This window comes from Schistocerca piceifrons, chromosome 1 (genome assembly GCF_021461385.2).
Source record: "Schistocerca piceifrons isolate TAMUIC-IGC-003096 chromosome 1, iqSchPice1.1, whole genome shotgun sequence".
Lineage (NCBI taxonomy): Eukaryota > Metazoa > Arthropoda > Insecta > Orthoptera > Acrididae > Schistocerca > Schistocerca piceifrons.
In genome coordinates, this window is record NC_060138.1 from 487,506,657 (window position 1) to 487,532,873 (window position 26,217).

General features: G+C 43.4%; 1 protein-coding gene across 2 annotated transcripts in view; it reads left to right on the top strand.

Annotated features, from left to right (window-relative positions):
- The window catches only part of LOC124795298, a 604,282-nt gene that overhangs the window by 472,970 nt on the left and 105,095 nt on the right, over positions 1–26,217 (top strand). For both annotated transcript variants that reach the window (XM_047259261.1, XM_047259271.1), the window contains exon 4: positions 17,807–17,980. In XM_047259261.1, the coding sequence (XP_047115217.1) occupies positions 17,807–17,980 (174 nt within the window). The remainder of the gene's footprint in view (positions 1–17,806; positions 17,981–26,217) is intronic.

Sequence of the window (26,217 nt, forward strand, 5' to 3'; positions counted from 1 at the left end):
ACCAAATTTGGTTTAAAAAAACTATCTGGCTGTGTTTTCATCTGACCAATCATGGTCCAATGTTAACCTTACGCTCCGCCTATAACAATTCTGGCTATCCAATGAGAAACATTATACTTTTCGTGGTGGGGCAATGTTTTTACAGTTTGCAACGTAACAGACACGAAAATGTCTCACGCTAAAACTTGCAGCTGGTGTGGTCCTTTTAGTGTTATCGTAAGATTCGTATTACTAATTTATATTTTTATATGTCGTCTATTCTTCACCCATCTTCTTTCTTGGTCTCAATCTTGCGATTCTTCAGCTTCTGTTCTTCCTGCTTTTTCTCTGCTTCTTACTTGCTTCTTGGTTCTTCTCTGGACAGGATATGGAAATATTCATTGATAACTAGTCGCTTTGAAGTTCTCCTCTTAATAACAGTTTGATAAATTGTTTGGGCGAGTCTTTTCTAGTTTGTGGAAGTATTCTTCAGTTCCATGCATCAGCATGCTGTTTAATAGCAGTAGTGTGACTTTTACACTTTTTTTTTTCTTGTCAGTGGTGGCTTGCCCAAGAGATCTTCTCACATGGCCGTTTTTTGCTCGATCCACTGAGTCGGGGCGTTCAGAGACCCTTCTGGCATTCGGTGTCCTGTCATGTCTCTGCAGGGTTCTGCCACTGTGTGGTTCCGTGTTCTGTCCCAGCAGGATTCGGCCACCCTGTGGTTCAGCTTGGCAGCAGATTTATTTACAGCCCACTTCGGCTACAAGGGCCTTCTGTTGGTGTCGCTGTTTTTTCCCTTCTCTTAATGCCTCTGCCTTATCGGAATCGTGTCTTGCTAATTACGTCCTTTCCTTTCTTGATACTTCTTGCGTTGCAACTTGTTGGTCATTACATCACGTCCTTGCTGGAGTTTTTACAATGGTTCTTACAAAAAGTTCCACTTATAATCATCCAACATATGTCTAGTACCTATATTGTTTTACGCCTTCTTAAAAGCTTTACAAATTTCGGCGCCCTTTCCATGTTACAATTCTAAGATACACTCCTGGAAATTGAAATAAGAACACCGTGAATTCATTGTCCCAGGAAGGGGAAACTTTATTGACACATTCCTGGGGTCAGATACATCACATGATCACACTGACAGAACCACAGGCACATAGACACAGGCAACAGAACAAGCACAATGTCGGCACTAGTACAGTGTATATCCACCTTTCGCAGCAATGCAGGCTGCTATTCTCCCATGGAGACGATCGTAGAGATGCTGGATGTAGTCCTGTGGAACGGCTTGCCATGCCATTTCCACCTGGCGCCTCAGTTGGACCAGCGTTCGTGCTGGACATGCAGACCGCGTGAGACGACGCTTCATCCAGTCCCAAACATGCTCAATGGGGGACAGATCCGGAGATCTTGCTGGCCAGGGTAGTTGACTTACACCTTCTAGAGCACGTTGGGTGGCACGGGATACATGCGGACGTGCATTGTCCTGTTGGAACAGCAAGTTCCCTTGCCGGTCTAGGAATGGTAGAACGATGGGTTCGATGACGGTTTGGATGTACCGTGCACTATTCAGTGTCCCCTCGACGATCACCAGTGGTGTACGGCCAATGTAGGAGATCGCTCCCCACACCATGATGCCGGGTGTTGGCCCTGTGTGCCTCGGTCGTATGCAGTCCTGATTGTGGCGCTCACCTGCACGGCGCCAAACACGCATACGACCATCATTGGCACCAAGGCAGAAGCGACTCTCATCGCTGAAGACGACACGTCTCCATTCGTCCCTCCATTCACGCCTGTCGCGACACCACTGGAGGCGGGCTGCACGATGTTGGGGCGTGAGCGGAAGACGGCCTAACGGTGTGCCGGACCGTAGCCCAGCTTCATGGAGACGGTTGCGAATGGTCCTCGCCGATACCCCAGGAGCAACAGTGTCCCTAATTTGCTGGGAAGTGGCGGTGCGGTCCCCTACGGCACTGCGTAGGATCCTACGGTCTTGGCGTGCATCCGTGCGTCGCTGCGGTCCGGTCCCAGGTCGACGGGCACGTGCACCTTCCGCCGACCACTGGCGACAACATCGATGTACTGTGGAGACCTCACGCCCCACGTGTTGAGCAATTCGGCGGTACGTCCACCCGGCCTCCCGCATGCCCACTATACGCCCTCGCTCAAAGTCCGTCAACTGCACATACGGTTCACGTCCACGCTGTCGCGGCATGCTACCAGTGTTAAAGACTGCGATGGAGCTCCGTATGCCACGGCAAACTGGCTGACACTGACGGCGGCGGTGCACAAATGCTGCGCAGCTAGCGCCATTCGACGGCCAACACCGCGGTTCCTGGTGTGTCCGCTGCGCCGTGCGTGTGATCATTGCTTGTACAGCCCTCTCGCAGTGTCCGGAGCAAGTATGGTGGGTCTGACACACCGGTGTCAATGTGTTCTTTTTTCCATTTCCAGGAGTGTATTTTGAGTCTTAATGTCTACAAGAAACCTCAAATTCGTTTTTTATTTTTGTGTAGTGTCATGGTGTATAGCATTTTAGTATTTCATGCTGTGAGACTATCTACACTTTATCTCGTCACTTTAATCTATGGTACTATTGGTGTTATTTTTGTTTTTGTTTTTATTGAAACTACTTTCTTTTTCCCACCTTCCTCTCACTTCATTCTTCTTTCTCCTGACGATCTTATCTGCAACATAATCTTGAAATATTGTGGTGATTATTTACCAGTAATAAAATTAATCCTCAAACTTTTTGATATGGCTCACATGGTAAAGTCCTAAGGTTTTGCCTGTTTTTGGGTTCATTAGTTCTACAGTATTATCATGAGCAATTCGGCTAATTATTACAGGTCCTTTGTATGCAGCGTAAAACTTATGTATTTTGTTTTTCTGTTTGCTGGAGAGACGGTGTGTTTTTACAAATACTTTCTGGCCTACTGAGAATGTTCTTTTAATTGCTGTTCTATTTTCTCTTTCTTTTCTTTTAATGGCTGCCTTTCTGATGTTGGAGAGTGCTGTTGCTATGACTTGTTTGTGCTGTCTACGTGGTACAATAGGAAATCTAACATTTTCTCTGGTTATGTTTGGGGGCTCAATATTTTTAAGTACAGTAACTGGAGGTAGTAGTGTAGTGCTATGTGACATTTCATTTATTACCTCTTGAAAATCTTTAAGGTAGATATCCCAAGTGTTGTGTCTTTTGCCTGCATATAATCGGCATAAAGTGCCTATGTCCTTCATAGATCATTCTGCTGGATTTACGCTAGGTTTGTACTTAGATACATAGAAGGTTTTATTTTGTGTTGTTTTAATGTGTTCTGCCATTGCACTGATTTGTATTGTGGGTCATTATGCGACATTATTCGTTCCACTCGACCGACTTGTCTGAGAAAATCTTGTCTAAATGCTTCACTTATAGCAAGACCTGTTGTCCGTTTTAATGGTGTCAGGGTAACATATTTAGAAATAAGTTCCAAAACGACAAATACGAAAATATATCCATTTTTGTGCGTGGGAGGGGCGCCATCAAATCTGTTGCAGCTATTTGTTTTAATCTTTTAGGGATTATTGGAAACAGGTGGTTTGGTTTGGAAAGTGACGTGTTTAGCCCTCATACATTTTTTGCATTTGACTAATACTGTTCTAATGCGTCTTTCCGTATTAGGAAAATGGCTTGTTTGTTTTATTTTTAAAAAGCATTTCTTTGGTCCAAAGTGGCCATTACTTAAATGTGTATACCATATGTACTTATTAATTAGTTCATCTGAGATATAAATTAACCGTTCATTCGTTGCAACATTTCGTCTAAAAAATTAAACATTGTTTTTTACAAGATAGTGCTGTCGAATGTCTGGAAAATCCTCACTTCTCCACTTGTGCTTGATTCCTAGTATTTCCGGATCCTTGTCCTGTTCTTTGCTTATGTTTTTCAATGCTGCCGTAATATAGTTTTCGAAAGGTACTGGTTTCATATAGTACATTGTTAACTGGTCTTCTGCTGCTTCCAAACCTATGTTATTCGATGCACCCTGTGGACATCGTGATAAAGCATCTGCTAATACACTCCTGGAAATGGAAAAAGAACACATTGACACCGGTGTGTCAGACCCACCATACTTGCTCCGGACACTGCGAGAGGGCTGTACAAGCAATGATCACACGCACGGCACAGCGGACACACCAGGAACCGCGGTGTTGGCCGTCGAATGGCGCTAGCTGCGCAGCATTTGTGCACCGCCGCCGTCAGTGTCAGCCAGTTTGCCGTGGCATACGGAGCTCCATCGCAGTCTTTAACACTGGTAGCATGCCGCGACAGCGTGGACGTGAACCGTATGTGCAGTTGACGGACTTTGAGCGAGGGCGTATAGTGGGCATGCGGGAGGCCGGGTGGACGTACCGCCGAATTGCTCAACACGTGGGGCGTGAGGTCTCCACAGTACATCGATGTTGTCGCCAGTGGTCGGCGGAAGGTGCACGTGCCCGTCGACCTGGGACCGGACCGCAGCGACGCACGGATGCACGCCAAGACCGTAGGATCCTACGCAGTGCCGTAGGGGACCGCACCGCCACTTCCCAGCAAATTAGGGACACTGTTGCTCCTGGGGTATCGGCGAGGACCATTCGCAACCGTCTCCATGAAGCTGGGCTACGGTCCCGCACACCGTTAGGCCGTCTTCCGCTCACGCCCCAACATCGTGCAGCCCGCCTCCAGTGGTGTCGCGACAGGCGTGAATGGAGGGACGAATGGAGACGTGTCGTCTTCAGCGATGAGAGTCGCTTCTGCCTTGGTGCCAATGATGGTCGTATGCGTGTTTGGCGCCGTGCAGGTGAGCGCCACAATCAGGACTGCATACGACCGAGGCACACAGGGCCAACACCCGGCATCATGGTGTGGGGAGCGATCTCCTACACTGGCCGTACACCACTGGTGATCATCGAGGGGACACTGAATAGTGCACGGTACATCCAAACCGTCATCGAACCCATCGTTCTACCATTCCTAGACCGGCAAGGGAACTTGCTGTTCCAACAGGACAATGCACGTCCGCATGTATCCCGTGCCACCCAACGTGCTCTAGGAGGTGTAAGTCAACTACCCTGGCCAGCAAGATCTCCGGATCTGTCCCCCATTGAGCATGTTTGGGACTGGATGAAGCGTCGTCTCACGCGGTCTGCACGTCCAGCACGAACGCTGGTCCAACTGAGGCGCCAGGTGGAAATGGCATGGCAAGCCGTTCCACAGGACTACATCCAGCATCTCTACGATCGTCTCCATGGGAGAATAGTAGCCTGCATTGCTGCGAAAGGTGGATATACACTGTACTAGTGCCGACATTGTGCATGCTCTGTTGCCTGTGTCTATGTGCCTGTGGTTCTGTCAGTGTGATCATGTGATGTATCTGACCCCAGGAATGTGTCAATAAAGTTTCCCCTTCCTGGGACAATGAATTCACGGTGTTCTTATTTCAATTTCCAGGAGTGTACATTCGCTGGTCCTGGTATGTGTGTAATAGTGAAGTCAAATTCTTGTAGCATTAACATGCATCTGGCTAACCTCCCATGAGTTAGTTTGGCGGATAACAGAAATTCTAATGCTTTGTGGTCAGTGTATACTTTTGTTTTTCTTCCGAATAGGAAGTATCGAAAACGTTGGAAGCCCCATACAATGGCCAATGCTTCCAGCTCCGTGACTGAATAGTTTTTCTCGCTTTTTGTGAGTACCCGACTGGCAAATGCAATTGTTCTATATGATCTTAGCCCTGCCTGTTCGTATTCTTGGAATAAAACTACTCTTAAACCTGTTTTCGCGCTATCAGTGGCCATACAAATATTTTGTGTTAGATCAGGATGTGCCAAAATCGGTGCTGTTGTTAGTGCGTTTTTCACTTTTAAAAATTCTTCATTGCCTTGTTGATCCCATATCCATGGCGTGTTTTTTTTCAGTCAATGCACATAGGCGTGGTGTTGCGAGAGAGTCGATCCAAATAAAATTTTTATAGAATCCGGCAAGACCTAGAAATCCTCTGAGAGTTTTCTTATTATATGGAGTACAGAATTCTTTGATTGCCGTTCGTTTTTCTGGGTCGGGCTTTACCCCTTTCTCGGAAATTATGTGTCCTAGAAATTTGACCTCTCGCCTTCCAAATTTGGATTTTGTTATATTTACTGTGACCCTATGCTGTTTCATGATCTGTAAAAACTGATATAATGTGTCGTTGTGATGTTCCCAAGAGGATTCTGCTATAATCACATCATCAACATAACAAGTAATTTTTTGCAAAATTTCAGGACTGAGTATAGTATTAAATCCCCTAATGAACGCTGCTGATGAAATGTTCAAACGAAATGGCAATCGTTTAAACTGGTAGAATCTACCGAATTCGATAAATTCTGTAAATTTTCTACATTCTGGGGCCATTTATATTTGCCAGAAACTACACCGTAAATCAATTGATGAAAATATCTTAGCACCGTGGAAGTTTGTATCAATTCCACTAATTCTTCTGGGCGATCTGTCATAGTGATTATGATACTGTTGACATGTCTGGAATCAAGCACTAACCTGATGCTCCCATCTCGTTTTTTTACAATATGGAGCGGGCTGTTATATGTGGAGGTAGCTGGTTCAATAATATCGTCATCTAACAGTTTAGATATCTCCTGGAAAACTTTATTGCTGTAGCTTAATGGGATTGTATAGGGTGGCACTCTAAATGGTTCGTCCTGTTTTACTTCAAACTTGTACTGAAATTGTTTAATACTACCAGTCTTAGGTAAAAATACCTCTGCTTTATCTCGTAAAATACCCTCTAATTATCTTTTACTGTGTTCCAAAATACCCTGAACTTCTTGCAATTTTTCGTCGATTTCTTTATGGACTTCTAACATGAGTTGAGACGATTCCCCCTTTTGTGCATACCATTCTAATTCTTCATCCTCTTTATCTCTCGTCGTTCTTAATTGTTTGATTATTACTGGTATTTCTTCTAATTTTAGCTTTTGCTTAAAGAGAAGTGTGACATTCCCGAATGTTACGCTACCTTTTCCCATATCTCTTATCGCTAGTCTCCCATTTAAAAAATCTGCACCTATAATCAAATCAACAGTTAGTTTAGGTATAATCACGAAGTTGGCTTCGATCTTTTGACCTTGACACGTTTGTTTGTCTCGTAACTTCCGCAGCATTATTTCTAATAGGACCTCTTACTTTAACCTTACGTGTTTTCAGAACTGGCAATTCCTCATTGGCATTACACTGCATGAATAAATTTTCTGAGATCGCAGTCAGTTCACTTCCGCTATCAATTACAATATTGACAGGGATATGCTTTACCATGGCCTTCACAATTGGTTGAGTTTGAAAGAGTTGGCTCTGTTCTTCTTCTTCTTCTTGCATCAACGAATCCTCCACTGAATCATACATGAGTCTTTTTAGGAATTTCCCTTGTGAATTCGAACTTTCTGTAAGATAAGCTTCGACTGCTACTTCTCTCTCTTTTATTTCCTCTTCTCTATTTCTTCCTTCATTTACGCTTTCTTCAACATCCTCTACTTTTTCCTCACCCTCGTCTATCTTCTCCTTCTTCGTCGCTACTTCCACATAATCACATCTAAATGCTCTAATTATCGCTTCGTAACTTCCTTCATTATATACGTTGGGTTGTGTGCCCACTCGTAACTTATTTTCAACTTCTGTCGACTGCGCATTATCCTCATTGAATTCGTTTTCCCTGGTTTCCATCTCAAATAGCTCTGCAATACTCATTACTTCGTCCTTTCCTCCTACATTCGTTGTGCATGCCTCTGGTAATTCATCTTCCTCGTCAGTATTCTCCCAATTAATTTCGTCCCAACACGATATTGTTATTTTCTTGTCTTCGTTTTCATCTGGTCCCTGCGGATTTTTTTCTTCCTTCTTCCCTTGTCGTGATAAGATTTTTACTTCTCTGTTCAAGGTGCTGCAATTGTCCTGGGTCGGTGCGTCATTCTCTTTGGTATGGGCGCTTAGCTTTCAATTCGAACGTTTATCGGGGTTTGGTGGTCTTCCCTCCACCTCTTCTATCTGTATTCTCTTTTTCTTGTTCAGCTTGTTGATAGTGGTTTCTTTGTTGATAATTTGTCGGTCTATTGGTTCTCCAGTACCCGTACCAGTTGTCGTTATTCCCTCTGCAATAGTTTTGCCGTTCCTGGGTGAGTTATAGTTATTGCCATATTCTCTTCTAAATCCATAACCGGTTCTTTGTTGAAATGTATTGTCGTTCCTTGGTGCGAAGTTATCATATGGCTCGTAATTATTGTTTCATCGTACTGTGTCTTGTGGATTCCACTGCTTTTTGCTTTCGTTTTCACGTGCGCTTCGTCTTTTCCTTGCGTCATCTTCCAAAAATATGAACTCCAGTTCCCTTAGAATACCTTTAAATGCTTCAACGTCATTACCTCCGCGACCTACTAATGATTGCTGGTATTTCAATGGTAGCTTCATCGCGCATAATTTAACCAACTCTCCGTCACTGTATGGTACATCTAAGCATTGATTTTTCTTTGCCATTAATTCGAAAAATTTCACGGGACTTTTCTCTCCTGAATTTTCAAAATATGGGTTCTGTTATAATTCGTACTTCACTCTGTTCTGTGCTTCGCTGGACCAATATCGTGAGAGAAACTTCTCTCTGAAATCTTCGTACGATCGGCATGTCGCTGCAACATTCTGCACGGTTTCTGCGACTGTTCCTGACATGTGTGCACATATAAAGTCTAATTTGTGTGCTAGCGTCCAGTGTTCTGGTAATCCTACTGGGAATTGATCAATAAAAGTTCGTGGATGTAATGAGTTTCCTTCCCGAAAGTGTTGAAATTTTCTGACTGTGAGGAAATGATCGTTGTCGTACTTCGTCATAGTTCCATATGAAATTCGCGATTCTTTATCACTTTTGTTTCTGATAATTTCTCCCGTCGTTCTTTCCGGTTGTGGTAGATCCATTGGATATTGTCCACTATAACTTTCGCCTACCCTTGCGTAGTATCGTTGGAGTGGTACGCAATAATTTTCTCCCATCGGTTGCGAACGTGTAGCTGAATGCATTGTACTGTACTCTTCGCGACCGGGCTTTCCATTGTCAGGTATTGGTTCGGTATCTTGTCTGGCTAACCTTGCTGCTTCATTGCACGATCCAAACTGTCTTGAAACATACATATGTGGTTCCGCATGTGTTTGTGATGACGTTTGTTCATCAAGAATTTCGTAACGTGTTTGTTGCTGTGCAGGTTGTCTGATTTCACGTATGTTACTTTCCGCCTGTGATTGGAATCGCAAATGCGTAATATCTTCGTTAATTGCTTGTTTTTCCGGTGCTGTTAGAGATACGGATGAGGTTGCAGACTCTGTGCTTGTTCGATCTTGTTCACTATGCTCTTTAATGGTTTGCAACAACTCTGTTCGCAATTTCTGAAATTGTCGCTTCGTTTGTGCTTCTATTTTGACTATGCGGTTCTCATATCTTTACAACGCTGCTTTTGTGATACGTTTGTGTAACACACTGTTTTCATCGACTTCACGCGCTGTGCCGGCCGGAGTGGCCGTGCGGTTATAGGCGCTACAGTCTGGAACCACGTGACCGCTACGGTCGCAGGTTCGAATCCTGCCTCTGGCATCGATGTGTGTGGTGTCCTTAGGTTAGTTAGGTTTAAGTAGTTCTAAGTTCTAGGGGACTGATGACCACAGTAGTTAAGTCCCATAGTGCTCAGAGCCATTTGAGCCATTACTCACGCGCTGTACTTGCTGCTTGTCTAGTAATTTCGTTTATCTGTTTCTCTAGTTTCTTGACTTCACCCTGGGTGTTGTTATGTAATGTTTTGATCTCGTCCTGAATGTCATTAACCAATGTTTGTACGTCCGCTTGTACCATGTCAATGTCTGTTCCCAATTGATTGTGACCTGTTATTAAGTTTCCTATCACTTCCCCAGATTCTTTTGCCTCGTCTTCAATATGACTTAGGTGTAACTGAATTTTTTGTTTTGTTCTTTAATCGCTCGCATTTGTCTCGTGGTTCGTGCATTCTGAATTTGAATTTGGTTCGCTATGTCTTTATTTTGCATTGTCATGGTTTCCGTAAGTTGTTGTAATAATTCTGCCGGATTGGTGGGTCCTATTGCGTTTTCTTCCGACGTCCTACGCTCTGTGTTTTAGCCCAAGTGTTGGTTCGCAACCGATTGCATTGAACTGTGCTGTGACACGTTTCTGCTCGCATTCCTTGTACTCTGTGGTGAGGGAGCTCTGATTACTTGTACTATTGGTTCTACGTATTCAAGACGTAGGTCAGAATCCTCATCGACTGTCTCTACTTTCCTGCTCCTCTGTCGTATGCTGACTTACGTTTTCTGTGCCTTGACGTACATTATCCTCGTTATGGTGCGTTATATGTCCTATTTCTCGCGATACTGCACCGTCTGTTGTACTGTCCTCTATTCTCTGTCCATTTTCATGCTGGATCTCTACCTGAATTCATACAAGGTCTAGAGTTGCCATTGCTAATATTTCCAAATCCCTTATTTTCTGTTTTAAAAGCAATTCACGCGCCCTACTTCGAGTCAACATGCGCTCATAGGATCTCACGCGTTTCATAAACTTTTTGCACACACAACTTGACACTTATTATGCCCAAGACTGACAATCCATTCACTTACTTGTTGGGTCAGAACCAACTTGTCAACGATGTATCCGCCACCTGTGCGCTTGCATTGCAGAGAAAACTTCATTCTAACAATTTTTAGAATTCATGACTTAATTATGCTATTGTCTCTGCTAGAATGTCGCACTTTTTATTGAATACTTTATTACTATCTATAGCTGCAGCTACTGTTTTCAACTATTTATGGCTTTCAAAAAAAAATTTTTTTATTACGAAAAATTTTTAACAGGATATTTTTCTGACCTAGTTAGGCATGTGGTCAACCTTCAATCATGGTATTTTACCATCCTGGCAGGGTCGCCATTCTCTAACATTCTGCGTGGTGTCCTATATTGTATCTCCCTACCACTTTCGCACAACGACGCTCTGAGCATGTTTTTTAGGGAATTGGCTAGTTTGAACCTGGGACCTGTTGCTGGTAAGGAGACGCCAGACCACACATGACATGTAGAGTTCAGAAGAGTTCAGTGAGACTAGCGATGATATAACCAAATACTTAATGATTTCAGAGTCAGCTCCACTGCACTCCCTGTAAAAGAATCTTAATACTAACTAAATTTGGTGGCAGGGGTTCAAGGATTTCCTATTTTTAGTTAGCTGGTAAAATAACGTCGAAAAAGCAGTTAAGTTTACCATTGGAAATTTTATTCTACTCACAAAACATTGTTTATAAATTGCACTATTGATAAAAGGAAATGTTTTAATACAGGATGGTAAAAACCAACGGCGTTCAACAAAAATGAGAACGAATATTTCCTGAATGGGTTTCCAAGTTCTACAATGGATCGAAGGATGACCTATGCCATATCACATCTATAATCTAGGTTTAAATTAAGTTTCACAAAGGAGAAAACTATCAAAATGGTCTACAGTGACCCTCAATTATCTTTAATTACTTATCTAACTTGTCGTAAATTACAGTGGCTGATGTGGCTTCTCAATAACTATATAACAGAAAAATCATCGCGTTTCAGATTTTTACTTCAAGTGGCAAATGTGAACACCATGAGCTTTAATTGACGATCGACACTAGTATTACGCAAAAAGGGGGTGTAACAGATGAGACTTCTGCAGTTCTGAGTGAAGCTTTATGCGCTGTTATGCGGCATCGCGTGCGTTCATTACCTTGTCGGTGTTCGTCAGGGGGCGGCGAACAGCACAGCTCCGCTCACCTCGCCGTCTCGGAAGCAACTCTCTCCTAACTTCTCGTTACTACAATTTACCGAAGTTGGTTTAAAATAACTATCTGGCTGTGTTTTCATCTGGACAATCAGGGTCTCAATGTTAATCTTAAGCTCCACCTACAAAATTCTGTCTTTCCAATGAGAAACGTTATACTTTTCGTGGTGGGGCAATGTTTTTAAAGTTTGCAACGTAACAGAGACGCGAAAATGTCTCACGCTAAAACTTGCAGCTGGTGTGGTCCTTTTAGTGTTATCGTAAGATCTATACTGTTCTTCTGGAGGGCTCTAGCTTTTAACATGGGCTTGGGGGTGGTTCTAGCGGTTAGCTAGCGACGTGGGTGTCCGTCCTTTATCGTAGGGCCTTCTAGCTTAACACGGTTCTGCTCTCGGCTTCTCGTTTCTCCCCTCGGAACTGCGTCTGTCTCACGGTGGGAAGGTATGACATGCATTTAGGCATTCTTGTGTTAGTCTGTGGTATTCCATTTGCTTACTCGTTACTCGTATTACTTTGGTTAATTTAATGTCACGATTTATTCGGAGCTATGTGACATACTACTGGATTTGCTTATCATGTCAGGGTTTTCATGGAAGGTGTTGAATTTGCCTGACACCTTACACTGATGTGGAGTGCATATGAAGGCAGAGTTCAAAGCGGTTTGATTTTCGTTGGACGGTTTCACCGAGCGGTGTCTAAATACCTGTTTGTAGTGGTAGACTTCCTATAAACTATTTGCCATTTACACTATGTGATTAAAAGTATCCGGATACCCCCAAAACCAGACGATTTCATATTAGGTGCCTTGTGCTGCCACCTACTGCCAGGTACTCCACGTCAGCGACCTCAGTATTCCTTTGACATCCTCAGAGACCAGAATGGGGCGCTCTGTGGAACTTAAGGACTTTGAACGTGGTCAGGTGATTGAGTGTCACTTGTGTCATACGTCTGTACGCGAGATTTCCACACTCTTAAAAATCCCTAGGTACACTGTTTCCGACGTGATAGTGAAGTGCAAACGTGAAGGGAAACGTACAGGTCAAAAGCGTACAGGCCGATCTCCTCTGTTGCCTGACAGAAACCGCCGACAGATGTTTAATGGGCAGACATCTATCCAGACCATCACACAGGAATTCCAAACTGCATCGGGATACGCTGCAAGTACAATGACAGGCAGGAATTGAGAAAACTTGGATTTCACGGTCGAGCGGCTGCTTATAAGCCACACATCACGCCGCCATATGCCAAACGACGCCTCGCTTGGTGTAAGGAGCGTAAACATTGGACGACTGAACGGTGGGAAAACGTTGTGTGGAGTCACGAATCACATTACACAATCTGGCGATCCTATGGTAGGGTGTAAGTATGGCGAAAGCCCGGTGAATGTCATCTGCCAGCGTGTGTAGTGTCACCAGTAAGATTCGGAGGCGGTGATTTTATGGTGTGGTCGTGTTTTTCATGAAGGGGACTTGCACCACTGGTTGTTTTGGGTGGCATTACCAGAGCACGGGCCTACTTTGATGTTTTCAGCACTTCATGCTTCCCACTGTTTAAGAGCAATTCTGTCAACACGATCGAGCACCTGTTCATAACGCATGGCCACTGGCGGAGTGGTTAGACGACAATAACATCCCTATAATGAACTGGCCTGCACAGAGTCCTGACCTGAAGCCTACAGAACAGCTTTGCGATGTTTTGGAACGCCGGCTTCGTGCCAGGCCTCACCGACCAACATCGATACCTCTCCTCAGTGTAGCACTCCATGAAGAATGGGCTGACATTCCCCTAGAAACCTTCCAGCACCTGATTGAACGTATGTCTGCGAGAGTGGATGCTGTCATCAAGGCTAAGGATGGGCCAACACCATACTGAACTCCATCATTGCTGATGGAGGGCACCACGGACTTGTAAGCATTTTCAACCAGGTGCCCGGATGCTTTTGATCAGATAGTCTATACGTTTTCATTGAACGTGAGAACAATGACGTTGGGCTGCCGCATCTTCCAATGGCGCAGGTGTTTATAATTCAACCAGTTGCAGCGACTAACACAGATGTCACTTTAGCAAACCCCATGGCAGCAGCTAAGATTAATATTTTGCAGGTGCTCCATATCTGACATCCAGCGAACACAATGTGATTGTCATCGAAGGAGAAAGTGGCGTGAGACGCCCTCCTAAACCTGCAGGACAGGACAGGTAGTTTAAGTTGTGGAAAGGGGCCAACATAAGCGGCTGAAGGTTACACTCGTACATACAACTATATTTATTTGACCTAACATTATAAAAGCCAAGAATTTTTTTTAAAAAGAAACACGAAATTAATTTTTGGAACTTAATAACGGTCTGAATACACCATACAACCTCATGCCTTAAGGGCAAGACCACTTTAATTTAAAATCAGCTGAAATCCAATAACTTGAGACTCAAATCAAAATCAGGAACTTAAAAGGCAGAAGGGCTTATTTTATATCAGTTCTTTCAATTAAGATTCAAACCAAAATTAATTTTTTAAAAGGCAAAAGGCCTCATCTTAAAAACGTTCTTTAATTAGGCTGAAGGCCCAAACAATCTGACACCTTAAGAGCAAAACAACCTTAATTTAAAAGCAGCTAGAAGCCATACAAATACAAACAAGAAGAACAAATAAGAAAAGGCAGTACACCTAACGGCACTCAGAAGTTTCTGAGGGTACTCCTGGAATTAAAACACTAACGCTCGCTTAGGTGAGACAGGCAATCAGCCCAGCCATTCTCGAACCGACGACAACCCAACCGACAGACAGTAAACGGACCCACTGACAAGATAACTTCCACTCCACCTGACCAGCCCACAACAGGGAGTTCAATGTAACAACGTAGAAAGTATTGGTGCCCATAACCCATTATACATTGAGCTGTCAAACTACACACCGTGCTGGACAGTGACAACACGATGAGGAAAATACGCTGCCTGAATTTTTGTCAACGGCCAGGACAGGTAACCAGAAAGTTAACGGCCATAAGGCAGCTCGCGGGAATGTCCCACCAGCCAATAACGAAATCCAAACGACACAATGTGAATAGTCGTGGCTTGGTGGTAGATTAAGTCAATACTCAACTTTTGTGTCCAGGATCGGTGAGCCACAGACCTCGTAGCAATGGGAACAGCACCACACACTCCGACCGCACATAGACAACGCCAGCGGTCCTGGCCAAACTTCACGCCGTGGAGGTTTCCTCGCTGCTCCACGCCAACCGACCAAATGGTCGCACACCGCCTAGCCGGAAACTATAAGCGCCAGGACAAAGATAGAGGGTGCGAATATCGATACACACCGATGCTGTCACTCATGGAGAGAGAGGATAACAGCATAACTGCGATAACTGCAGAAAACTAAACACAGAATAGCAACCAAGGTTTAATCCAAGACATAACATGAGCCAGCCACAGCTCATGGCGATAATAGAGGGACACTAGCTAAACTTGCCTATATGCAGCATTTACAACGGTATCACTTCCGGAATGTGCAGCCTGAGGTACACAGCTACTAAACGAACTCTTGCAGGGACCACAGAACATTCATATCCCTAATAAAATCGTAAAAAGTCACACTACAATCTCTTGGAGCCCAGTTACGGAGATTTCCCTCTGCCTCGTACATGAATGCCCCCAAATATACTGACTGTAGTTTTGAGTACAGAACCTGAGGCGAATATCAAGATGAGGAAGAAAAGTTTATCAACGTGCTTCATGGCAATCAGAGTGCACTGCTAGCCTCCATTAATACAGGGAAATGAAGATATGCTACGAAACGTTGCTACAGGAAACTGGAAGAATACAGTGGGAGAAGTTTCTACGAAGGCAACTGCAGTTTGACATATTGGGGAAGTGGAGGAGACCATATAAGTTACTGACTGAAAAGATTATGGAATCTACTGTCATATCTACAATTCGTGAAGATTGTGGCTCAATGACGGCTGGATGGAGGAAATCAGAAGAATATATGCTAACCGCCCTCCTTCCTGATGATAACACTAACACATATATTGAAATACACGCACAGCTCTCTCTCTCTCTCTCTCTCTCTCTCTCTCTCTCAGTGTGTGTGTGTGTGTGTGTGTGTGTGTGTGTGTGTGTGTGTGTGTCTAGTCGTCGGTAGTCACCAGATCTCGAGTTACTCTGAGGGAACCAATACCATATCTGGTAATATAAGCTGAAATTATTCACTTTGTAACTTGACCTAATTCCTTTTATTTTGTGCTATATATATTTTTAACTGATATTTTTTCAATTTTTTATTTTATTTTTACATTAATATTACAAACGGTTACTGTTAACATTATTTATCACTATATTCAAATATATCATTTTATGTGTCACCAAGATTATTGAATATGTACGACATGTTTAGAAATTCCAGATGACAGGTCCAAAAATTGTGGAAAAATTAAATTGAAAAAAAAAGTGAAATGCCGACGGTAAGCGCTTCGTGTCCTGTGTCCAGTTTTCATTCGCTCAAGCTATGTGCTGTTACAAACGCATTTTACTCATGACCTCGAAGCCTGCATTCAGTGCTACTCGATTCTGTCTTAGGTTCGTTTTTCCGCAAGCGTTAATTGTATGTTGACAGTGATACACCTCTGTATGGATAGCTGTACTGATGAAGAATTGGTCGGTATGCTCCTCGTTTGTGGTTTCACTGAATGCAATGGTAGAGCAACACAGCGCAGGTTTGCTGAAGTGTTCCTGCACCGACGACAGCTACATCGCAGAGCACTGTTTGATCTGAGTTCTGCCGGCTGGAGTGGCCGAGCGGTTCTAGGCACTTCAGTCTGGAACCGCGCTACCCTCTAAGGTCGCAGGTTCGAATCCTGCCTCGGGCATGGACGTGTGTGATGTCCTTAGATTAATTAGGTTTAAGTAGTTCTAAGTTCTAGGGTACTGATGACCTCCGCTATTAATACCATAGTGCTCAGAGCCATTTGAACCATTTTTTTTTATCTGAGTGTCGTTACGTTACCCTGTGTTGTGTTACGTACGTTTCGGGAATTGTATATTACGTGTCGTAACAATTGTAAAGTTATTTTCAGAGAAATAAGGGTGACGGCGGTTAGAAGCCGATTAAATCATAATTATAAGTACGCTATTACTCCATGTCTGATCAACTGAAGTGCTGTTGCTGCACATCACAATTGCAACTGGCTATTGCAGTCTATGCGCGATGGAAATGTTGATCCAGAACCTACTTTTTTTTCTAAAGAGACATGGCCGCGTATATCTGAGTAGGTGATTTCACAGAACAGTCGTTTCCAAAATTCTGTTTAGTTATACCGGGGATCTCTGTAGATGTGGAAGTCAGAGAGTGCTGCTTATGCGATTTGCAGGATCGATGTCTTACCTTCCTGATAGCTTTTAGACCAACACAGTGCATGCAGGAGAACGCAAGATTACAGACCGGCGACGGGTGTGTGACAGGATTGTGAGTTACTTTCAACGATAGGTGGTATCTATTGAGCCAAGCTTTATCATAAAGCAAGAAAATTTTAACATAGGTCTCTATAATGGACTAATTGCCACAGCCAGTCGTAGCAATGACATCCAGCACTAGTAACTGAATTGGTCAGTCGATTTGTTACCGTTGCTTTGCATGGCTTCAGTCTGTACTTCACGAGCAGATGCATCTCACATACGAGTCTGAGGTGCTAAATAACATACTCCTTTCCCTGGTCGCTCGCAACTCATCTAGTTCGTTCTCGGTCAAATATGATGCACCATCTGCCATAATGTTCGAACAATGAATCAAAGCTTCATGCGATGATAGCAGCTTGCTTACATGGTATTTGTTCCTGTGTAATTCCGGAGATACCCCTGCATCCAACGTGAATCCCGCCCCCGTACATAATGAGTGTAGTTTTGAGTGCAGGACGTGGCGATGAAGTCGGAAAACTGACTGTATTCATTGTGTGTGTGTCAGACGCGTCGCCGCCGACGATAGTGGTGCGCGCGTTGGCAGAGGCGGCGTCGTTGCAGCCGTGGGGCGGCGTCTCCGTGCGGCCCGGCGCCGGGCTGCGCCTCGACTGCGTCTTCCCACGAGACCGGGGGCGGCCCGGCTGGACGTGGACTTCCAGCCCGAGGCAGTACCTCACAGGTACGTGCCGCCCTACATACACGCCACAGCGCGAAGGAAATCGTCTCATCCGATTCCTCTGCTCGCGGCACGAAGGTGTTCCCGTGCTGAAGTAACGTCGTCACTTGTGTTCCATAACGTTCAGTCTTTAGCCCATTACCCGAATAATTAAGCTCCATTACCAGAATTACCGCACAAAAATAAACATCAGTAAAGTGGAGGAAGGGACTATAATTACAAAAGCAGTTGGACAAGGATGTCACCTGTCTCCTTATTTACCTGATGTGTTCATTGAGGGCCGGCCGTTGGGGCCGAGCGGTTCTAGGTGCTACAGACTGGAACCGCGCGACCGCTACGGTCGCAGGTTAGAATCCTGCCTTGGGCTTGGGTGTGTGTGATGTCCTAAGGTTATTTAGGTTTAAGTAGTTCTAAGATCTAGGAGACTGATGACCTCAGAAGTTAAGACCCATAATGCTCAGAGCCATTTGAACCATTTTGTTCATTGAGGAAGCTATTGAAATCGTGAAATGAAGGAACGAAAGCCATTACCAAAAGCATGCATTGTATTAGATTTGGTAATGACAACCTTACAGTTGCAGCATCCAATCACGAAATGAATAGAATGCTACAAACCCTATCACACAATGTTAAACTATGGAAATTAAGTGATCGAACGGAAAACGATTGTAATGGCAGTACGAAAAACTGTGGAAGAAATAAAAACCAGTATAAAAATTCACGGGTTGCGTGACAATCTCAGTAAGGTGCTCACGAGATTCACGAATTATTTATTTTCTTATAAATCCAGTCGTGGACGACACATATTTATTAATCATGTTATTAATTTCGGTCAGTGATAACCATCTTACAACATAAACAGAAGCATTCAGAGTTAGCTTAGCGTATAATATTTCCAAATTACACAAAATACAGCATCAGAAATCACTGTAAGCAGGTACGCAAATCCTGTCATATTTGCTCTTAGTGATTTCTGATTCTGTATTTTGTATAGTTTGGAAACACTGAACGTCAAGCTACCCTAGCATGCTTATTTTTACGTCTGAAGTCGTTCGTCGTTGACCGAGTAATAAACTTCTGTATTCCATGACTCGATGTATAATAAAATAAATACATAAAATGATGACGTCAAAACTGCTGAGACGAAAAATATTTGTTGTCAAGGTATCATAATCAGAGGAAAACAGGTGGTTAGTGGAAGTGAAGGAGAGGATTGGATTGGCAATATAGGCATTTATGTCAAAGGAGAAACGTTTTAACCACCAAAGATATGAATATGGATGTGAGAAAATTCTTCCCAAAGGAAACTGTATGAAGTCCACTGCTTTATGAAAGTGAATATTGGATGCTGTGTAAATTGGAAACAGATTGACTTGAAGCTGCTGAAATGTCAGTATGGTGGAAAACGACAAGAACGAGCTGGACAGAAGGAAAAAGAATCTGTTGAATCTTAATGGATGTTAATGAAGAGAGATGGTTATTAAAGGAAATGGACAGGAGAAAAATGTAATTTATTTGACATGTCATGAGACACAAGACATTCTTGATGACCATTCTTGAAGGGAAAGTGCTGGGAAAGATAGCAAGGGGACTGCCCTGGAAGAAGTGTTTAGAGGATGTAGAGAAAATTGTAAAAAGGAAGGATAGAAGATGAAGGTTTAATGTCCCGTCAATATCGTGATCTTTACAAGCGGAGCACAACCTCAGATGGTTTCAAGGATGGGGGAGAAAATCGGCAGTGCTCTTTCAGAGAAACAGTCCTCGCATTTGCCCCGATGTCAGTCAGCAGCCACCCGCCGAAAAATACAACAGGGAAGAAACCGCTTTCGTGGTACCTTACGAGTTCCTAACCAGGAGTGAACTACATAGTTTCATGTATGTGCATTGGTTTTTAAATTTCTACATGTTTGTTTAATATTAAGTAGACACAGCTCTAGTGTTTCCGTTTTTGTCGGAAAGTAAACTGACTTTGTGAAATTTTTCATATTCCTTACCATGGGCGAATTATTTAGTCCCACGTGTGTGCTTTGATAGTTTAGTTTTTGAATTTCCGATGTTAATCTTATTTATTAGACATAGTTCTCGCGGTTTCATCAGTGTCTTGAGTATAATTCCGCAACGTGTATAGATAATCCTTTGTCTGTCTGTATAATGTAGTTTTTCACCGTCTTCGATATGGATAGGCGTTGTGATTGCAGTGTGCAGATGCGAGCCTATATGGTGATACTTCGTTCTAAGCTCCAGGATGTGCTGGCTTCGGTTACACAGCTTGAAGCTGCAGTGGATGGGCATCACTGTTGCGGGCCGGCCATGTGGATGCAACGGACGTCCAGCAGGACCCACGAGTCGACCGATCAATCTGCACCAGTAGTCAGCCCAGTTACTGCTTTCATTGCGGTTGACCTAACACTCATGGTCGAGTGGGAGGTAGCATCGGAGAGTGGCAGGTTGTGAAAGACTTCCCTGGGAAGGGGGCAAACACAAGGCCTCCCTGGTTAGTATGTGCAGCAGGTTCCAGGTGCTGTCAATTGCTGAATCTGTCTCTCAGCCACCTGCAGTCGCCTGTCGTGTTTCAGAGAAAATCTCTCAGACTACAAGGACTGGGCAGTCACAGAGGGTGGGATTATTGGTAGTTCGGAGCTCTTATGTTAGGCACATTATGGGGTTCCTAAGGGACATGGCCACCAAGGAGGGCAAGAAATGCAGTATGGACTCCATGCGCATGCCAGTTGGAGTCATTCCAGACGTGGAATGGGTCCTTGCAATTGCTATGAAGAGTAGGATCGGAAGAGATGGTCTCCGGTTTCGATCGGCTATCAGAAGTGGTGAAGTCTGCCAATCTTAGTTGCGAAATGAAAGCAGAGCTCATTGTCTGCAGCGTAACCGACAGGACCGATTGCTGACCTCTGGTACAGAGCCGAGTGGAGGGTCTCAATTAGACGCCCAGACGGTTCTACGACCGTGCAGGCCGCAGATTCTTCGACATGCGCCATGGGGTGGTGGTGTTGCGCAGGAGGCTGCTACACAAGTAGCGGGTTCTGAGTGGCGTGGACTGGGCAGCTATTTACGTTTGAGGGTGTTGGGAAAAAACAAAAAGTTCTTCAGTCTGAAAGTGTGCAGTTTGAACACAAGAAGACTGCAGATTTAGAAACGATCGATATAACCATTCTCAGTTGTAGTTGTTTTGCGAAAGTAGCAGAGCTCCAACCGTTAACAGAAAGTACTGATGCTCAAATCGTTATAAACAATGAAAGCCGACTAAAGCCGGAGATAATTTCAGCCGAAATTTTTGCGAAGAACCTAACACTGTTCATAAAGAGTAAGCTAAATAGAAATAGCGGTGGCATGTTTCTTGCTATTAGAAGTAGTTTATCTGTAGTGAAACTGAAATAGATAGTTCCTGTTCGTTAATATGGGAAGAGGTCATTCTTGGCAACCGGAATAACATAATCACTGGATCGTTTTACTGACATCCCAACTCAGACGATGAAACTGCTGAAAGGATCAAAAAAATTTTGAGTCTAATTTGAAACACGTACTCGACTCATGCAATTGTAACTGGCGGTGAGTTCAATTTACCCTCAATATGTCGGCCAAAATACTTATTCAAATCAGGAGTTACACATAAAAGATCATCCGAAATTTTGCTTTACACATTCTCTAAAAATTATTTCCAGTATTTAGTTTATAAACTCACTCTAAATTTTGCTTAACACATTCTCTAAAAATTATTTCCAGTATTTAGTTTATAAACTCACTCTAATATTAAACGGTTGTGGAAACACACCTTACCTCTTAGTAACAAATAATCCTGAGCTAATGACGAGCATCTAAACGGATACAGGGATTAATGAATACAGGGCTGTCGTAGCGAGACTGAATACCGTAACTCCCAAATCCATCAAAAATAAACCTAAACAATATAATTCAAAGAAGCAGATAAAAATTCGCATGAGACCTTTCTGAGAGACAGTCACCATTGCTTCCAAATTAAAATGTAGACCATATGAGGCTTGAATTCAAAGAAATAAGCATCGACAGCAACTGAGAGATTTATACCAAATAAATTGACAAACGACGGAGCTGATTCCACTTGGTGTAGAAAACAGGTCAGAAGTCTGTTGTATAAAAAACGAAAAAACCATGCCAAATTTAATCGGACAACAGAAACGCGAGATTGGTGATCTTTTTCAAAAGCTCGGAATTTAGAGCGGACTTCAATGCGAGGTGCTTATATACAGTTTCCATAACGAAACCCGGCAGAAAATGCAAATAGATTCTGGTCGTACGTAAAGTACGCTAGAGGCAAGACACAAACAATGCTTTCTCTGTGCGATAGCAATGGAAATACAGTCGATGACAGTTTTGCTAACGCAGGGCTGCTAAACTCAGCCTTCTTTGGAGTGGTGAAGCAACTTAAGGTGACCCGGAACGTCCTATACCACCAATGTTAAATGTAAGGAACATTTTCTTATGCACCAGAATGATGAAACTTTTACAGTATAATATTACATATATTTAATATCAAGTACCATATGGATTTTAATTTATTGGTGTTTTTTGGGAAGATATTAATTATTTTGTTAGTGAAAATAATTGACACATTTTTTGGCATAGTGTCTTTGAAATAAAATATATTATCAATTATGTATCACAAAAAGGCTATGATACAGGGTGTATACTGGCACTGTTTACATTCCTTGAAAACTGTAAGTCTTTATCTCTAATAGTTTAGCAGAAAATGTTCCTTATATGGCTAATAAGTGAACTTGTGGAAAACAAGTTTCAAAGTTTCACTAACATTTTAGTGGAGTCGCCGGCCGAAGTGGCCGTGCGGTTAAAGGCGCTGCAGTCTGGAACCGCAAGACCGCTACGGTCGCTGGTTCGAATCCTGCCTCGGGCATGGATGTTTGTGATGTCCTTAGGTTAGTTAGGTTTAACTAGTTCTAAGTTCTAGGGGACTATAACCTCAGAAGTTGAGTCCCATAGTGCTCAGAGCCATTTGAACCATTTTAGTGGAGTCCAGCACCATAAGAAGGGTTTTCACTGTCACTAGCCATCTCCCCATCTAGCCTTCTTTTCACACCTTTCATTCTTTGTCTGGCTTGCCTCTCACACTACTTTTCATTCCTTTCAGCATCCCGTTTCCTCTCATTGTCTATCGACATCATTGCACTCATCATGTACATCTGCAGCACCTTGCACTTTATATTGTTACCTTTGTTGTTAGTAGCAATCGAATCATGCACTCCAAAATGAAGAGTATGGATTTCCACAAACACATTCTGGTCCAAATTACGTTATTCACACTCTCATTTTGATGTTGTGTACGTCCATGGGGACATTTTTTCATAAGTTCAGTTGCAGAAAGATCTCTGAAAATTGGTTTTATAGCCTTCATGACAGTTTCTGATAGACTGCCATGATGCTTGTATACACGTTCAGATCGCTGATATTTGTTGTACTTGCACCAGGAATTGGGTCCCTGTGGGCACAGTCCATGAAGTGGTTCCTCGTCAGTCGATAAGGTGTGGTAGTAAAGTGCCATTACAGCCTTTTCTACTCCATCAACACTGTGAGTATTTTGTCTCATTGCCAGTCCATAGTCTCTCTGCAATCTGTTGATTACCCCGTCTGTCAATCTTTTAGCTCCGCCCAAAGGTTTTCCATCACTGTGTACTTGGCCTTTCATTGTGGTCTTCAGTCGATCCAGCCTTGTTCCCATACGTTTCTGAACGTGAGCTATGCCTCCTGTTTAGTAATGGTAACATCATTTCCGTAACGTTTCAGCTCAGATACAGCAGCAAAAGACTTCGAATCACCATCACCCACGAACTGTAGGTATCTGACCTTGTACCACAGAAGAGAGCGACTGAAAATGTCTTTCACACTGGAAACATCCATGGCCCACTAGACCCACTGTAATTCCTTCGACAGTTTTCTGCATGCTCATCCTTCACTCTTTTAGGACACCTACAGTGCTTGGATTTAATTACAATATCTATAACTTTTGTAGTATCAGCACTTGTTGCCGTTATTACCCCATTATGTAAGGTGTGCCCGCGCTTCTACCACATACCATCTAGTGCGACAGCCAGGTCCCGAGGATTCTGAACATATGGAATTTCTTCATTCACCGCCACAGCCTCCTCCGCTGCTTCTTTTATGGATTCTTGGGCAATATCTCCAACACAGGATCCAACAACCGAGTAATATTTTGAGAATTTCGTTGGTGGTGGTGGTAGATTCATTACACCACAAAACATTTGATCAACAGAGTATCCCTTACCGATTGACCTTAGAGCATAAACACATCTAATATTTACACCATAGTACTTGCTCCTCTCTCCCCCCCCCCCCCCCCCCCACGAACCATGGACCTTGCCGTTGTTGGGGAGACTTGCGTGCCTCAGTGATACAGATGGTCGTACCATAGGTGTAGCCACAACGGAGGGGTATCTGTTGGGAGGCCAGACAAACGTGTGGTTCCTGAAGAGGGGCAGCAGCCATTTCAATAGTTGCAGGAACAACAGTCTGGATGATTGACTGATCTGGCCTTGTAACACTAACCAAACGGCCTTGGTGTGCTGGTGCTGCGAACGGCTGAAAGCAAGGGGAAACTACGGCCGTAATTTTTCCCGAGGGCATGCAGCTTTATTGTATGGTTAAATGATGATGGCGTCTTCTTGGGTAAAATATTCTGGAGGTAAAGTAGTCCCCCATTCGGATTCCGGGTGGGGACTACTCAAGAGGACGTTGTTATCAGGAGAAAGAAAACTGGCGTTCTACGGATCGGAGCGGGGAATGTCAGATCCCTTAATCGGCCAGGTAGGTCAGAAAATTTAAAAAGGGAAATGGACAGGTTAAAGTTAGATATATTGGGAATTAGTGAAGTTCGGTGGCAGGAGGAACAAGACTTTTGGTCAAGTGAATACAGGGTTATAAATACAAAATCAAATAGGGGTAATGCAGGAGTAGGTTTAATAATGAATAAAAAAATAGGAGTGCTGGTAAGGTACAACAGACAGCATAGTGAACGCATTATTGTGGCCAAGATAGACACGAAGCCCACGCCTACTACAGTAGTACAAGTTTATATGCCAACTACCTCTGCAGATGATGAAATGTATGATGAGATAAAAGAAATTATTCAGGTTGTGAAGGGAGACGAAAATTTAATAGTCATGGGTGACTGGAATTCGAGAGTAGGAAAAGGGAGAGAAGGAAACATAGTAGGTAAATATGGATTGGGGGTAATAAATGAAAGAGGAAGCCGTCTGGTAGAAATTTGCACAGAGCACAACTTAAACATGGCTAACACTTGGTTCAGGAATCATAAAAGAAGGTTGTATACATGGAAGAAGCCTGGAGATACTAGAAGGTATCAGATAGATTATATAATGGTAAGACAGAGATATAGGAACCAGGTTTTAAATTGTAAGACATTTCCAGGGGCAGATGTGGACTCTGACCACAATGTATTGGTTATGAACTGTAGATTAAAACTGAAGAAACTGCAAAAAGGTGGGAATTTAAGGAGATGGGACCTGGATAAACTGACTAAACCAGAGGTTGTAGCCGGCCGCGGAGGTCTAGCGGTTCTAGGCGCTCAGTCCGGAACCGCGCGACTGCTACGGTCGCAGGTTCGAATCCTGCCTCGGGCATGGATGTGTGTGATGTCCTTAGGTTCGTTAGGTTTAAGTAGTTCTAAGTTCTAGGGGACTGATGACCACAGATGTTAAGTCCCATAGTGCTCAGAGCCATTTGAACCAGAGGTTGTACAGAGTTTCAGGGAGAGCATAAGGGAACATTTGACAGGAATGGGAGTAGGAACTACAGTAGAAGAAGAATGGGTACCTCTGAGGGATGAAGTAGTGAAGGCAGCAGAGGATCAAGTAGGTAAAAAGACGAGGGCTAGTAGAAATCCTTGGGTAACAGAAGAAATATTGAATTTAATTGATGGAAGGAGGAAATATAAATATGAAGCGGGCAAAAAGGAATAAAAACACCTCAAAAATGAGATCGACAGGAAATGCAAAATGGCTAAGCAGGGATGGCTAGAAGACAGATGTAAGGATGTAGAGGCTTATCTCACTAGGGGTAAGATAGATACTGAATACAGAAAAATTAAAGAGACCTTTGGAGAAAAGAGAACCACTTGCATGAATATCAAGAGCTCAGATGGAAACCCAGTTCTAAGCAAAGAAGGGAAAACAGAAAGGTGGAAGGAGTATATAGAG